The sequence below is a fragment of the Myotis daubentonii genome, chromosome 17 (genome assembly GCF_963259705.1).
Source record: "Myotis daubentonii chromosome 17, mMyoDau2.1, whole genome shotgun sequence".
NCBI lineage: Eukaryota > Metazoa > Chordata > Mammalia > Chiroptera > Vespertilionidae > Myotis > Myotis daubentonii.
In genome coordinates, this window is record NC_081856.1 from 25,700,188 (window position 1) to 25,717,624 (window position 17,437).

The 17,437-nt window shown below is 36.9% G+C and overlaps 1 protein-coding gene across 4 annotated transcripts in view; it reads left to right on the forward strand.

Annotated features, from left to right (window-relative positions):
• The window catches only part of PLAG1 (PLAG1 zinc finger), a 49,819-nt gene extending 43,296 nt beyond the window's left edge, over nt 1–6,523 (forward strand). For all 4 annotated transcript variants that reach the window (XM_059673153.1, XM_059673155.1, XM_059673154.1 and 1 more), the window contains one exon: nt 68–6,523. In XM_059673153.1, coding sequence (XP_059529136.1) covers nt 68–1,325 — 1,258 coding nt within the window. In that variant the 3' untranslated portion in view covers nt 1,326–6,523. The remainder of the gene's footprint in view (nt 1–67) is intronic.
• The last annotated feature ends 10,914 nt before the right edge of the window (nt 6,524–17,437 follow it).

The window sequence follows — 17,437 nt, forward strand, 5'->3', positions numbered from 1 at the left end:
TTCCATTTGAAAAGTGAATACGTACCATTTTTGTCATGATACTTACAGAATATGTCTGTATTTAAAGGCACATGGCTACTCATTCTCCTGAGAAAACCCACAAGTGTAATTATTGTGAGAAAATGTTTCACCGCAAAGATCACCTGAAGAATCACCTACATACACATGACCCTAACAAAGAGACATTTAAGTGTGAAGAATGTGGGAAGAACTACAACACCAAGCTTGGATTCAAACGTCACTTGGCCTTGCATGCTGCAACAAGTGGTGACCTCACTTGCAAGGTTTGTTTGCAGACTTTTGAAAGCACAGGAGTGCTGCTGGAGCACCTTAAATCTCATGCAGGCAAGTCATCTGGCGGGATTAAAGAAAAAAAGCACCAGTGCGAGCATTGTGACCGCCGATTCTACACCCGGAAAGATGTCCGGAGACATATGGTGGTGCACACTGGAAGAAAGGACTTCCTCTGTCAGTATTGTGCACAGAGATTTGGCCGAAAGGATCACCTGACTCGACATATGAAGAAGAGTCACAATCAAGAACTTCTGAAGGTCAAAACAGAACCAGTGGACTTTCTGGATCCATTTACCTGTAATGTTTCTGTGCCTATAAAAGATGAGCTCCTTCCGGTGATGTCCTTACCTTCCAGTGAACTGTTATCAAAGCCATTCACAAACACTTTGCAGTTAAACCTCTATAACACTCCATTTCAGTCCATGCAGAGCTCGGGATCTGCCCACCAAATGATCACAACTTTACCTTTGGGAATGACATGCCCAATAGATATGGATGCTGTTCATCCTTCTCACCACCTTTCCTTCAAATACCCATTCAGTTCTACCTCATACGCAATTTCTATTCCTGAAAAAGAACAGCCATTAAAGGGGGAAATTGAGAGTTATCTGATGGAGCTACAAGGTGGCGTGCCCTCTTCATCCCAGGATTCTCAAGCATCGTCATCTAAACTAGGGTTAGATTCTCAGATTGGGTCCCTTGATGATGGTGCAGGGGACCTCTCCCTGTCAAAAAGCTCTATTTCCATCAGTGACCCCCTAAACACACCAGCATTGGATTTTTCTCAGTTGTTTAATTTCATACCATTAAATGGCCCTCCCTATAATCCGATATCAGTGGGGAGCCTTGGGATGAGCTATTCCCAAGAAGAAGCACATTCTTCTATGGCTCAGCTCCCCTCACAGACACAGGATCTTCAGGATCCTGCAAACACTATAGGTCTTGGCTCTCTGCACTCTCTGTCAGCAGCTTTCACCAGTAGTTTAAGCACAAGCACCACCCTACCGCGTTTCCATCAGGCTTTTCAGTAGGACGCCAGGACGTGGGTTTATTACAGAAACGTATGTGTAGCCCTGCCTTAGATGACTCTTTTTATTTTAGTGCCTACTTTTAGACAGTATAAAAGTTTCTGCTTTTGTATAGTACCAATTTTTATTAAGCCAGTATAAAATAGAAACTAGCTTTGGAACCATTGGTGTCCAGTTATGTTTACCTGGGTATTTCATCCTAATTCACTGCCAATTGTCATATTTTAAGGTTATTTTTCATATAGGAAAGCCATTATTAGTAGTAAAGTCTTACAAATCCCACATTCAAATTACTTTTTCATCTTAGAATTTTTGTTCCATTACTAATGGCTCTGCCTTTTGACATTTGGCTCATTAAAAAATTTTGCAAGAGAATGTAAATTTTCTAAAATGTATATGAATAACCCAAGAGTTTTTTTAAATCTTTACTAGCTTCTAAATGGATTCATAAATCAAATGTTTCAAATGAATTAAGAATCCAGTTTGGGGAGATAACTAGTATTTCTTAGATATACAATAATTTCAGGTCAGTATATTTTGAAGACTTGCTATTGTCTGGCTCAAATATTTGCTGTCTTTATTGTTCACATATAAAGAAAACAAAACCCAAACACAAAGCACCAGTATTTATAGCAAAAAGAGATTCCTATTAAGGTGATACCGCACTCCATGTTACTTAATAGTTGGCCTTAAATTAGTACACAGGATATTTTGCCACGTTTTAAACTGCTTAACTTGCTCTCTTTCCATTTAATACTAACGTATATGGCATCGGAGTCTTCAAAGTCAGTATATAGACAGCTCTCTTTGATATTTTCCACCTTTCAAGGCCAAAGGGTGGGTCAAGTGCAGCCAGCAATTTTATTTTCATTGTTAGTCCAGAACCTAGAACCATTGTGGAACACAGGTATTAGGTGTATTTACCCCAGAGTGGACTGTCCCAGGTTAGATGGTGTGAAAAACATCCTAAGCGGGAAGATAGATGCGAAGTATACAGTTCAACTTGGGAACTTGTCTAGGGGTCATGCCCCTGTTGCCAGAGTTGGAAACTAGACTGTTTAGGAGTAAAGTAAAAGCCTATTGCTTATATCACTTATAGCTAAATTTGATTACATTTTCTTTCCCTTAAGAGCCAAAAGCAAAAACAACAGTTTTGCACTAGGGTATCTTTCTTATTCAGTGTTAATTCATCTTTCCTTGCTATTTTCAGATGGAGAATTTAAAGTGAAATGCATTAGAAAACTATTTGAAGAATGATCACAAAGTTTTAAGCAACTAAAAATATATACAGTAAAACCCACTTTTACACATCTCTGGGAAATGCGGAGAATGTTGTAAATAAGTTGAATTTTTAGAGGGAGAAAAAGTAAAGTAAAACAAGCACTATCTTAGTTAATGTGAAAATAATCAAAAATATTCTGTTCACTGAATAAAATCGTTATGGGCTTTCCTCATGTTAGACAACGACCATAATCTTCTGAAAGGTCAAATTATTATATTTTTCTAATTGTCAGTAGGAACATCAACTTTTAAAAACATATCTATTAAGCACTTGTTAACACCTTATTTGGGAGCCTGTCCGTTGGGGCAGGTGGGGGGGTGGGGGAGGGATGGGAGGTTATAGAAGAGTATATATCTCTCTAAAAAAGAAAAAGAAAAAAATTTTTGAGCACTCAGCCCTATATGGAAGCTTCTTTTTCTATTTATAGGGCCAATTATCACTGCAGATTGCAATGTTTACCAAGAATTTCTAAAAATGAGTGCAGATTACTGAATATAATGCATTATTTAAAATATTTGGGAGTAGTATAATTTGTGGAGGAATGTAAATTGTAATAATGTAAATGGGGGTTTCACTATATATATTATATCTATACATACACACACACACACACACACACACATTTATCGCACTTCATAGAATCAAAGTTGCTCTCTTAAGGAACTTTGGCTCCTGATATTTTATCATGCTCCTATTTTTTTAGTCCTAGGAGCTGTAGTTTTATACTTATGTATTTAAATTTTATTATTAAAAATTACATTTTATAAAAGTGTTCCAAAGGCATTAAGATTATATATGTTAATAAGGAAATACATTTAAAAGTTTTTTCAAACTGCTCCTAAGCTTTTGATTAGGAGAATATTTGCTCTGAAAGTAGGCTTTTAGCTCTGCTTTATTACTGCTTCCTTTAGTTTCTATGAAACAGATTGCTTACCGAAATCATTAGTTGAATGATTAGTGTTCAATATTGCTTTAATGACCATTTTTAAAAATGGAAAAAAAAATTGGTGACAGAGCACAAATAAATAGAAAACCTATTTTTAAATAGAAATCACAAATACAAGTGTGGAAACACTACTTTATCTAAAATTTGTTAAAGAGGAAATCAAATTGATGAACTGAGACATTGGCCTTAGTAGGCTGTATTTCACTGCTAATAAAAAATTTTAAAAAGGGAGTACCAGGATTTATTAAATAAAGCATTTTAGAAATGGGAATGGCGCCATATATGTATATTTTTTTTAGCCTAATTCTCGCCCTGTATGGATTTTAAATACATGGAGGCACATCTTTCAGGGCACCAGTATTAAAAGTATAGAGTCTTAATTTTCATACATACACCTCTTTGCCTGTTGCTGCCCCACAGACTTAAAATAGCACTTCCAAGTAAGAGGGAATTCAGCTTAATTTGTTGTTGTTGTTTTTAATTGACTGTAGTGGTCACTAAACCATTTTGGAGAGAATTTCTATTAAAGATGAGGCAGACTCATTTATTTTCATTGCACAATGGTCTAAGTATGCAACACAGAATTGGCTCTCTTTCTTTCCTAGAAAAAAAAGTTGACATCTGTTTTTATGTCAACTGGATATAATTAAAAATAATTATTGCCAATGCTGTTTTTATTCTCCAGTGGCCAGAATCATCATCCTTGAAATTTCTAGTAGTGCCTTTGCTTGGTTAAAAATAAAAAAAAATAATAATAAAGATTATCATTAAGTAAAAATGTTTCAGTTTAGAATGTGGACCTCAGACAAGATATTGAACCTCATTCAGTTCGAACTTCCACGTGTGTGTGTGAAAATTAGATCACCAGACATGGAAGCATGACTGTGGAAGGATCATGGCACAGTAAGCAATTACTATCCATTGATATATGCAAATTTCATCTTTATACTTATTGGTCACTGTTAAAATTTGCATTTTTAAATCCTATCACCAAATTCAGTTTTTCAAAACTTGAGTTGTCCTGGCTGATCACGCACCACTCTTTGTGCAGCTTTTTAATTTCATTTAGTATTTCTTCCAAACTACGTATTTTTGCCTATTTGTTGCTTGTGCTTTATTATTCTTAGTCATTTGTGTTAATTTGGACAGTAGCGGTTTTTAAAAACCATATACTGACTGAAACATGAGCCAGAGCTGATTGCTTTTCTAAGCTAATAATGAATGTTAAAGAGTACATATTTTCAGGATCATTCATCTAGTGAGCAATACACATATATAGGCCAATATATTTTTTTTTAATAAAAATAGAGCTTGGTCAACCTCTATACTACACACATTACAAGATATAGCACTTTCAAACAATCTAAACCTTTACAGAAACTTTCTTATAGGTTATGCCTTTTATTTTAAGACTTATTATGATTTGTTTCAAGTGCCATTAGATGATATATATGTAGATCTTTGATATATAATGCTTTGTGTTCAAAAATGGTAGACGATATTTTAAACAGGTACATTTTTACAGTGTTTTCTTATCAATTTGCTATATTGCACAGAATCAGTGTGTGTCTTTTCATAAGGTTTTACAATGGTTTATTTTTTTACAAGGTTTACGTGTCTCAAAACACACTGTCTTCCCAGTATGTAAATGTAAAAATACCAGTTCACCCAAGTTGCTTCTAGCCTACTGAGATCCATGTGACATTGGAGGAGATCATTTAAATGTTGAGTATTCTTCATTAGTAATGGCAGACTGTTATCTCTGACAAATGAGTGGCTAAGTTGACTTTGTCTTATTTTTCTCACTGTGTCGGTAGTCATGTCGACAACACAGGTTGTTTGTTATGATTACATAGATTACATAAGTTGTCTTGTGTAGTTTTGTGCTAAAAACCCATAAGAGCTACTTTCTGATCATATAAAGCAACTCAATACTATCAACAAAAAGGCACTCAAAGATCACCCATATGCCCTCCTACAACATTATCAACCCTCTGAGGATGGAAGGCAGTGTCTTTTGATAAGTTACCTAGCTGTAGAAATAACAGAACTATTGCTAATGTATAACATACTTCATTATATAAGCTTCAGTGGTACAGATGAACCAGAATGAATGTTTATCTTCTCAGAAACACTCCTTCAATTATGTTGGATCATGCTGCTAATGTAACTTGGGATACAACTCTCCATGGTGCTACAAACGTCTCTGTCTCATTCAGTCGTATTTTTTTTTTATCCATAGGAAAAAAGGACTTCATTAGGTGTAAAGGTGTACAATATATTTTTATACTGTGACTTAATTTGTCATTAACAAACTTTTACACCACACACCACAATGTATTCATGTGCACTTGCAAAAGGAAATCTTGGACATGCAAATGTTACCAGAACAAACCCAGCTTTTGTCCACAAGATGACTGTAACTCATAAAGAAAAGTGGGCTTTATAATATGGTATAGAGTGAAGAACAAGCTATGTGTTACTAATGGCCCTTTGAATTTAACAAAAACTGGGAATCCATTAGGAAATGAATTGCATCGTGCCTGAACGTAAGCTGGACTGCTGAAATTGTATTTTTAGCTGATGAAAAAGTGTTTGAACTAATATTTTTAAATGTTCTAATGATAAAGTTTTGAGTCAAAATAGAAAAGAAAAAAAATCTGCATTCCAGGCTGAATTTTGTATATTTTTATTGCATTTAAAATGGCTATTCTGTGATATTGGGAAATCAAGTGGCTTATCATGTATATCATGTACTTAAAATGTATTCACAAACTACTGTTGTATTTGTATAAAATATAGACAAAGATCGTATTTTTTGCGTGTGTATAAGCTCTGTAAAATAGCAGTCACATTATGAAGCTGCAGTAATACTACATTTTAAACATCCACATCCAAAGAAGCAGGCTATTTATTGTCCAGTTATTCAGATATAAAATATTAACTTGCTGCTAATTAAACAATAGTACTGCAGCTCCTTGTGGCCTACAGTGTTATGTTTGCTGTAAGAAAAAGATATGTGAACTACACAAAATATATGAATAAAATTATAGAATTGCTTTAGATAATGTAGAACTTCCTGAAATTTTAATAGATGATAAATTTTTATTTTCTATAACTTTTTTTCCTTCACTTTAAATATTTTCTCATTTGATAAATAGAAGTTTCTAATAGCTGGCTCTAAGACAACAGTTTGTTATTGAAATGAAATGTAAAGTTCAAGGCTTCTTTTTTGCTTTTGTTTTTCTAAAAACTTTTGTACATTTAAAGGAAGGATAGAAATTGTAAATAAAAAAGTAAAAACATGATGCATCAAAACTTTAATCTAGGTGAGAATTCAAAAAAGAATTCTTAAAAGGCTATCAGAAAGTATAAATTGATAACATTTTGTTTTTGTGAGATAAAATTGGCATTTAGCACTTATTGTCTGTCAGAACTTAAAATCCTTTTAGAAGTTCCCCTGTGCTCATTGTCTAAAATTTTGCTGAAAACCCTCCCTTGACAATTCATCTACACCAAAACAATAAACACATATCATCTAAAACTCCTAAGTTCAACAGTAATGCAACTTCAAAAGATATTCTGAAAATTCAGTAATTATCCAGGAACCAATTGTAGGGGAAAAAAATTTTATGTATCTCATAGCACCACTTTCAGCATGATAGGGAAAATTCCTCCTTTACATTTGGCTTTTCTGTTTTAAGCCTCTCCAACTTTCAGAGAGGTAAAGGAAATGAATAGTAATTTTAATACTGGCAGTTCCTCTTTTTACATGCTTAATTCCAGCAAATATAAAAATATTTCTTTGTTAGTTCTTAACATTAACATTAAATACATTTTTATGTAATGCATATGAGAGATGTCAAGGACGCTCAGAGAAGGAAAATGTTTTGGTTTTTTTTTTTAATCCTTTTAATCTTTTATTGATTTTAGAGAGAGGAAGGGAGAGAGAGAAACATCAATTGGTTGCCTCTCATACATATCCCAATAGGGGACTGAAACCACAGGAGTTGAACCCGCGAATTTTTGGTGTATGGGAGGGCCCTCCAACCCAACCTAGTCACACCAGCCAGTGCTGCTTTTGCGTTTTATGCTGAGAATACTCTGGAAAAGCATGGGATTAATTCCCTTAAGGAATTATCTCCCTTATGGAAAAGTAATTACATCAAGCCCTCAACCCAGCCATGTGCCTCGACCGGGAATCAAACCGTGACCTCCTGGTTCATAAGTTGACACTCAACCACTGCTGGGTTCAGAATCTCCTTTTCTATTTTGTTGTTCTGGCTGCCATTTTTGCAGATGGAATTGTTGTTTTTTTCCTAATGAACAAATTTTCTTCTAAAAAATAGGTAAACAGGATAATCTTGCTTTACACAATAGAGGCATCCTTGAAATATAAACCAATGCTACTTATAAATGCACAAGTGGAAACATTTGTAAATTGAGTCTTTTTTTTAGATAGGCATAGAGTCCATTTATAATTATACCTTGATGAAGGCCTTGGGTTTTGAGGGGATGAGGGTCAGAAGTATAATGGTTCCTCACATAAACTATGAAATTTTCTGTTTTATGTAAGGATTTTTGGAAAGGTTTAACTTTTGGTTTATTCTATTTGTAATTTTAAAACTTCACTCTTTCTTGGGGTCCCTTTCAAAGTGTGGTCAATGCAGTTGGTAGTCCCATTGGAATAATACTGGTAAACAGCTGTTTCTAGAAATACATAACCAATCTGTTATCAGTATTCACACACACCTGCTGACATTTCTAAGAAGTCTCCTGTAACCAGATTTTCATGCCCTAGGAATGTTCATTGTGTAAGTAGGTTAATAGCCTAAGCCATGACCCAATCAAGATTTTAAGGTATGTCAGCTTTCCCCACCCCAGAATAAATGCTGATTAGTATAAACTCAGTTCTAAGTGTATTGAAGACCATTTTGTTTCAAGACTTCAAGCAGAAGAGTTCAACTCATTTCCAGACTTCTACCTTAAATTATCTTTTGTAAGTAGTAGAGTGTTAGTACTTACTGTGGAGTTTTTTGGTCATAAATTCTTTTATAATTATTCCTGAAGTGTACCTTTGCTCAGAGTTTCAAGTTAGTACTAGTCAGTGATTTGAAGGACCCCGAAATTCTCTTGCATTCTTAACTGTGTCTATCCATTTCCTCTTCCTCTGGCATTTTCATATGAAGTTACTGTGCCTTGTGCTTATCCATCCCTTTGTCTTCAGTTATCATGCTCTCCATCCCTGAAAGCTTTCTCTATTCCTGCCCATGAATTCCACATACCAAAATCTGACCCCTCCTCCAGTCCTTTTTTAATGATACCTTTCCCTTCTCTGGACTCACCCAGTGAAAGGTAACTTATTTTGCCTATGAACATTTATTACAGCTTATTAGATCTTTCCAGGGATCTGTATCTTATATAATTGTACATTATTATATGTTTACCAATATACATTATATAGTAACATATCTCAGGGATACAGGTATATATTATACATTATATAGGTACTAGAGGCTCGGTGCATGAAAATTCATGCACTGAAGCGGGGGTCCCTCAGCCGGCCTGCCCCCTCTCACAGTCCAAGAGCCCTTAGGGGCGGGAGGCAACCTAGTGATCAGGGGAAGGCAATGCCCCCATCACATCTCTGCTGCTGCCACTGCCAGCAGCGCAAGCCTAGACCGGCCCTGGTTACCTGAGCCTCCGGGGGCCCTGAGCGGCTGGGTAGCCGCCATCCAAGACTTTACTGTGCCTTGGGCCGACCCTCGGCAGCTGGGGGGCTGAGGGGACTGGGACTCCGGAGGCAGATGCATGGGGGCTGGCCCGACCTGCTGCCCTGGCGGAGCTGAGGAGGCTGGGCACCACCATCTCGTGGCTGTGGGTGCCACCATCTTTGAGGGCATGGCAGTTGATTAGCATATTCCCTCCTTATGGGCTGTGGGTGCTGCCATCTTTGAGGGCGGGGCAGTCAATTAGCATATTCCCTCCTTATTGGCTGTGGATGCCGCATTTTGCGATGGTGTGAGGGTCAATTAGCATATCCCCTCTTTATTACATAGGATAGCTATATATTATACTGTATATTATATATACATTTCAGGGATATAGATATTATATATGAAGATGTTGATGTTGATGTAGATATTATATATATTAAACTCTTTTAAGAATTTGTCCACATATCCCCTGCACATGGCAGATAATCAAAACCTATTTGTTGACTGAAGGCCAATGATGGCTCTTATCTTTTTCAACCATCTTAATATATCAGACACATTTGTAAAAATAAATACTCTTTCAAAATTTGACTCTAAAAAGTTTGTAAATAATACTTTTAACACTCGGGTTTTCTTTGTTCTATAGAACAAAGTTCTTTCACTACAATCGCCCAAAACTAGAGAACCTTTGAGAATTCTAATTCTTGTAACTTTGTACTTCAAGAACTCTAACCATGGAGTCTTTAGCTCTAAATTGTCTATAAGTTGTGTGACTGTTTAGATACAGGTATCACTAGATAGGGTTCTTAAGGTTGTATTCTTCATGTACTATGATAAATTCTCAGAACAAATCATTTTGAAATCTCCTTAAATCGCATTTAAATTTTATTTTTCCTTGCCCTAACCGGTTTGGCTCAGTGGATAGAGCGTCGGCCTGCGGACTCAAGGGTCCCAGGTTCAATTCCGGTCAAGGGCATGTACCTTGGTTGTGGGCACATCCCCAGTGGGAAGTGTGCAGGAGGCAGCTGATTGGTGTTTCTCTCTCATCAATGTTTCTAACTCTCTATCCCTCTCCCTTCCTCTCTGTAAAAAAAATTAATAAAATATATATTTTTTAAAAATTTTATTTTTCCTTTTCTCCTTAGCAATTAGGCCAGTGAATAAAAAGTCACCAAAGGGGACCTTTTCGTTTGCTTATTCTACACAGACTGAAAATCAACTTGTCCTTTAAAAAAAGAATCAAAACTAAAGTGTATCACTAAAACAGACCTTTGAAGTTGTCACTTCACTTTTACAGGTGAGTCCAGGGAATGAAGGCTTCTGTGCAAGGCCATACATCTAGGATCAGGGCCCAGGACTTGAGCTCTTTCAGGTGCCTGAAGTTTTTCCACTGGGATCAGCCCTATTTGAAGGGAAGGACATAATAAAACATGCAAGGCTACAAGTCTCATGCTCTAAAAGTGTCATGCTTTACCTTAACTTTTCAAATTCTGGGAAGATAGCAAAAATTCTTTGTCTGCCTCCCTTGTCAGTGCTATTACTATCCTCATTGTACAGATAAAGAAACTAAGGCTCCGAGATAGTGACTTGCTAGAAGTGATGGGATTTGTACCAGGTGATTTGACTCCAGACTTTACCACTACAGTTTTAGGAGATCCAATATCCAGGCATCCAGAAGAAAAGAAGAAAGTAGGGGGTTGAGAGTTGGGGAAACAACACTCCCAAAATAACATGAGCTGTTTTCCCTGAGCTCAAAAGAGGTTCAGTACTTGCCAGACAGGTTTACCCAAAAAAAGATCTTTTCCATCAAGTCAGTGAAAATATAATGAACACTTTCACACACACACACACCAAACAAAACAAACAAAACAGGAACAATACCTTGGAAATACAAGGAAGTTTTAATTAAGCTACAGTCTTGGTTAAGAAAATTTGCAGGAAATATGAGGATAAATGAAAAACAGAAGAACACATAAGTCCCAGATGCCTACAATTTGAAAGAGAATCTGTCAGAACTGACACCAGACTTACCTGAAACACTGAATGAGAGAAGTCAGTGGAGTCATATTCCAACCAAGTTGTCAAACAGCTGTTCAAGCAAATAGGAGTTCTGACATGTAAGAATTCAGAAAGTACGTTGTATTTTTTTAAAATTAACAAAAAAAAACAGAAGCATAAATGGAATTTATATGAACATCTTAAGACAGCAGAAGAAATAAGGGAGTGGTGAACAATAATGCTAATAACTCATAGTTAAATCTAGTTTTGATCATTTGTTAGTGACTAAGTATTTGAAACAGATACATCCTAATGTATTGCAGATGTCTTCAATGGGTATTTTGTAATCATAAAAGTGGCTAGGAATTACATATCAAGTTTTGATAAACACATAATCATACCTGAAAGGAGGAGCAAAAGAACTGGAGACTTTGACATGAAGCCATATAACAAGGTGATGTGGAGTGAGATTTGTAAAATCTAGTTTGGGGAACAATGTGAAGCAAAAAACAGTACTAGAGAAGCACACTCTTCAAAGAAACCTGGAGAGACCTCCAAATACTGCTTCAGGAAGAAGAGGAGAGGCGATAATGGCTACCTTGAGGTATCAAGTTTAGAATCAAGTACAGCAAGTGTGATTTGGGGGACTGGATTTGATGCAAGTCTGCCTCAGCACTCCCTGCCCAAGTATGATTCCCTGACAAAGAGGATCTATTCTTTTTTTTTTTTCCTTCATTCTACAGACATTGATTGGATACCTACTATACATCAGGCTTTATTCCAAGGGCTGTGCATACCGTATTGAAAGACAAGTTCCTATTCTCATAGAGGTTACCTTCTGTTGGAGTAAGCTCCGGGGAGTGAAAGTAAGCAGGTTCCCTGCTCCTGGTCAGAATGATCCAGAGTATACCCAGGACCCTGGGGATAAGAAACTACACCTACTTGTTTGCTTCAAGTCTATGGGATTGGGTCTCAAAGGTGGACAGCTATGCTCTCCAAACGTCACCCCAGTCGCCACTCATTCCCCACCTCAGACATCTTCAGATCATGAGGACCCAGTCTGAATGGCTGAAATGGAGATGCTGTGGTTTTTAGAGATTACGCTCATGATAAAAACTGGGGGATGAGCTGGGAGGGGAGCTACTCCATTCCTCCATACCCCCTCCTCCCTGTGGCTACCCAGCTGCAAGCAAAAGATCTTGATAGGATTCTGGCTTACAGACTCCTGAATTTTTTGGTGCAAGTATAACTTGGAGAGATACCAGTAACATGGCCAAGTATGGTCAAGCAGAGTGTGAATATCAGGAGCAACCTGGAGACAGCATGAGTGCAGGGCAGCAGCGGAGGCACCAGGCACCGTGGGAAAGGAAGCTGTGGTAAAGCATTTAGCACCTATGGAAATGGGGAACCTGTGGTGCTTAATAGGTATATTTGAAACTTTAATGAGGCATAAAAATTGATACTATATTGAGTCACACAAAAAAACAATAAACTGCCCCCCCCCCAAAAAATAGTAAGATAATTCAAAGGATGTGGCAGAATCTTGAATTCTACAAATTCTCAAATTCTGATCAATAGGACAAATTCTCAGAAGCGGAATCCCTAGGTTGAAGAGTATTTGAAATTTAAAAGATATCGCCAGATTGCTTTACAAGAGTGTTTTAGTGTTCAATTTCTGTAACACTACACATTCCTAATATGTAAAAACACTACCCGCACCCCCCTCCCCGCCACCACACACACACACCTCCTTAATACATCTCTTTTCAGTTTTGTGTGTCTGGCGGGAATAAAGAGATATTTCAATCGTGACTTTATTTGCTATTTCCCTGACTTACTAGTAAACTTGAACATCTTTTCATTTATTTGGTGGCCAATTGCATTTTTTTCTCTTGCATGACTTGCCTGTTTATATACCCTTGCTCATTTTCACTAGATGCTTGTTTCTAGTGAATCTGTACGTTTTCTTTGTATAATAGAGAAATTAATCATTTGTCATCTTCATTATAAGCTTTTTCCAGCAATATTGTTTCGTTCATGCCTTTGGTATCAAAAGGCATCATAGATACCATTTTTTAAAGTTGTGAATTTTTATATAGTCATAATGAATAAAAATTTTTCTCTGGCCCTAGATTTTCAGGCTTTATTATATGGGATAGGATCTCAGGATTAGAATTACGGGGTTAAAGACTAACTTTATCACTCTTCCCAAATTTTTTCATAAGGTTTTTATTGTTTTATATTTTTATAAAAAATTTCAGTCTATTTTTTTATATCAGGTATAAGATACTGATATAATTTTAATTTCTTTGAGAAAAGTAGATGGTTGTGCTGGCATCACACTATAGACTCTCTTCTATGAACTTCCACACTTGTCATATATTAGCTGGAGACTTTATTGATATGCTTAAGGTGACTTTAGGGTTAGTTCTGATGAGTGTGGCAAATCTCCTCTCCAATGTTCCTTTTCATGGTTTTCTTCACTATTGTCCTAGACATTTTGTTCAACATAACTTTAAGAATACAGGGTGCCTGGCAGGCATGGCTCAGTGGTTGAGCATTGACCTATGAACCAGGAGGTCACGGCTCAATTCCCGGTCAGGGCATATGTCCAGGTTGCGGGCTCCATCCCCAGTGTAGGCCCTACTCTCATCATTGAGGTTCCTATCTCTCTCTCCCTTTCCCTTTCTCTCTGAAATCAATAAAAAAATATACCTTAAAAAAAAATACAGGGTGTCCCAAAAAAATGTATACACATTTTTCTGTAGATCCTATTACATTTAAAAAATGAAATGTATTTTTGATAAACGTTGCCTTTATAATTATTCAAAGTGTGTATCCATTTTTGGGGACAACCTATATTTTATTCAATTATGAAAAAGAACCTTGTTTTTTCAAATTCTAGTCTCATTGGAAATAGCATTATATTTAGATGTTAATCTTGAGAGAAGTAACATAATATAAATAAATCATTGCACCTAAGAACATCAAAGACCTTTCCATTTTTTAAGATTTTGCTTAATGTGTTGTAATATTAAAGATTATTAATATTGGCCTTCAATCTACCTTGTTAAAAATTTTTCCTATGTAATTTAAAATGTATCTTCACATTTCACATCTAGATTTGCATTGCTAGAACATAAGAAAGCAGTTGATTTATTTTAACATTTATTTCCTATCTACTAACCAAAGTTGCATGATTATTCTAATTGGTTGGTTTTTTCCTCTCTTCTCTGGGGCTTGCCAAAGCGTGCATTCATATCATCAGCAAAAACAAATAAACAAACAAAAAAACTTTTATGTATTATCTAATGTCCATGCCAGTCATTTCATGTTCTTACATTTACTAAAATCTCCAAGAAAAATGTTAAATAATAATGGTGACATGCGTTGCTTTCTCATTCCTGGTGTTCATGGCATGCAGTGTCCCCATTTGCTTCCCACCCCCAACCCGCAGCTGGAAGAAGGGCCCAGTGGGACCCCATTGTGATTCTGCACACAGGACATTGCCTTAGCACAGTGTCAACAACTTTTTCTGAAAAGGGCCAGAGAGAAAATAACTTGGGTTTTGTGGGCCATCTGCTCTCTGTCATATCTGCTCAATTCGGCCATTGTAGCTCAAAAGCAGCCGTAGGCAGATGTAAATAAATCGGCGTGGTTATGTTGCAATAAAACGTTTTTTACAAAAGCAGGCAACAGACAGGATTGTCCCTCATGTTATGGTGTGTGTACCTCACCCTAGAGAATGGGAGTTTTCTGCTTGCTTATGTTCCTGAGTGACTGCATGGAACAGACTACCTACCCACCTGGACTCCTATGAAAGAAAAATAATAAGGAGGTTTTGGGATGCCCTTGCCACGGCAATTTAGCCTTCATCCTAATTAGTACATCAACATAAGATATTGGAAAGAAAAGAACAATAAAATAAATCAGAAGAAAGTAAATAGATAAAACGAGTTAAGGGTGGATTCAGTGAGGTAAGACTTAGAAAAATAAATGTGAAATGAATACTTTGCAACAACAACAAAAAACAATAAAGTAGAAAAACCTTTGGTGATCCTTGTTAAATAAAAAAAGAGATAAAAGAGTAAAAGAATTATAAGAGACTACTATTTCTAACTCTATTGAAGTTATTTTGCAAATTTAGAGAAAATGGATGGTTCCCTAACAAAATATTAATTACCAAGACTCAAGAACGAGTAGAAAATTGGACTAAGTCAAATACCATAGAAAAGAAGGAAAAAGTGATTAAACTTCTATTATTTGACAAAAGACCAGCACCCCATGGATAAAAGTCACAGCTGAATTCCACCTAACCATGCAAGAGCATGTATTCATTCATTCTGTAAACACTGACTGAGCGCTCACCACCTGCCAGGCAAAATTATGGCCGGAGACAAAAAGCAGTGAACAAAAGATAGTCCCCCCACATGGAGACTGCATTTTACTGGAGGGAGACAGACGATAAATAAATAAATGAATAAATGAATAAATACATGATGCACACCGTGGTGATAAATGCTGTGGAGAAAAGCAAAATGGGGTGTGGGAGCCCTGGCAGCGTGGCTTTGTTGCTTGGAGCATCATCCCGAACACCAAAAGGTTGTGGGTTCGATTTCTGGTCATGGAACATACCTACATTGCAGGTTTGATCCCGGGTCAGGGCATATACACAAGGCAACCTAGCACTATTTCTCTCCCCCCCTCCCCCACCCCACCCCCGCCTTCCTCGTTCTCTAAAAGCCATAAGAACAAATCCTTGGGTGAGGGTTGAAAATAAAGAGCCCTGGCCCAAGTGGCTTTGTGGTTACAGCATTGACCCAAGCATCAAAGGGTTGAAGGTTCTATCCCCAGTCGAGGGTACCCACCTGGGTTGCAGGTTCAGTCCCTGCCCCCAGTCAGGGCCATGTGGGAGGCAACACATGGACATTTCCCTCTCCCCCTCCCTCTGTTCCACTCTCTCTAAAAATCAATGGAAAGTATATTCTCAGGTGGGGATTAACAGAAAGAAAAAAATGCAGGGTGTGGAAGATAGTGAATACTCCTAATGATAGAAAAGCTCTCTAATGGCAGGTTTTTGCCTGTGATTATTTGTGCTCTGCATATCCTCTTAGGAGAGACATCTCTTCTGTTTTGCCCATTTTTAAATGGGATTGTTTGGTTTTTTAACTGCCGGGTTTTGAGCGTTCTTGATATGTTCCAGATTCTAGCCCTTTGTTGAATGTGTGGTTTGCAAAGGTTTTTCCAGTTTGTGGCTTGTATTTTCATCCTCTTGGCAGGGTCCTTTGCAAAGCAAAAGTTTTAAATTTTCATGAAGTCTCATTTACCAATTTTTCCCTTTAAGGATCATGCTTTTGATTTTCAGTCAAGGAAGTTTTGGTGTAACCTTAGATTTTGAAGATTTCTCACATGTCTTTTCCTAAAAGTTTTGTAGCTTTATGTTTTAAATTTAAGCACTTGATGCGTTTTGAGATAATTTTTTTTTATAAACTGTGAGACTTAGCAAAAGGGTTTTTTGTTTGTTTGGTTTGCACTTTTTTGCCCAGAGATGTCCAATTGCTCCAGCAATCATTTATTGAAAAGGTTACCTTTCCTCTTTTGAATTGATTTTAAATCTTTGTCAAAAATCAGTTTGGATCCATTTCTGTATTCTCTACTCTCTTCCATTGATCTATGCGCTTATCCCTCCACCAATACTTCATGGTCTTAATTACTATAGCTATATAACCAGTCTTAAAATGGAGTAGACCAATTCCTCCCATTTCATTATTCTTATCAAAATTATTTTAGCTCTTCTGGTTTCTTTGCAGTTCCATATAAACTTTAGAACACTATTAAATTATTTTATTTATGTATGTATGTATGTATGTATGTTAATCTTCGCCCAAGGATTCCCCCCCACCCCCATTGATTTTTAGAGAAAGTGGAAGGAGAGGGAGAGACACAGAGAGAAAAACAATGGTGAGAGAGACACCCATCGATTGGTTGCCTCCCACCTGCACCCTGACCAGGGCCAGGATTGAGCCTGCATCCCAGGGACGCGCTCTTGACCTAAATCAAACCCACGATACGACCCTTCAGTCCAAGAGTAGATGTTCTAAACTTGCTGAGCTAAACTGGCTAGTGCTAGAACACTCTTCATTCCTAAAATAGAGAATTTGATAGGAATTGG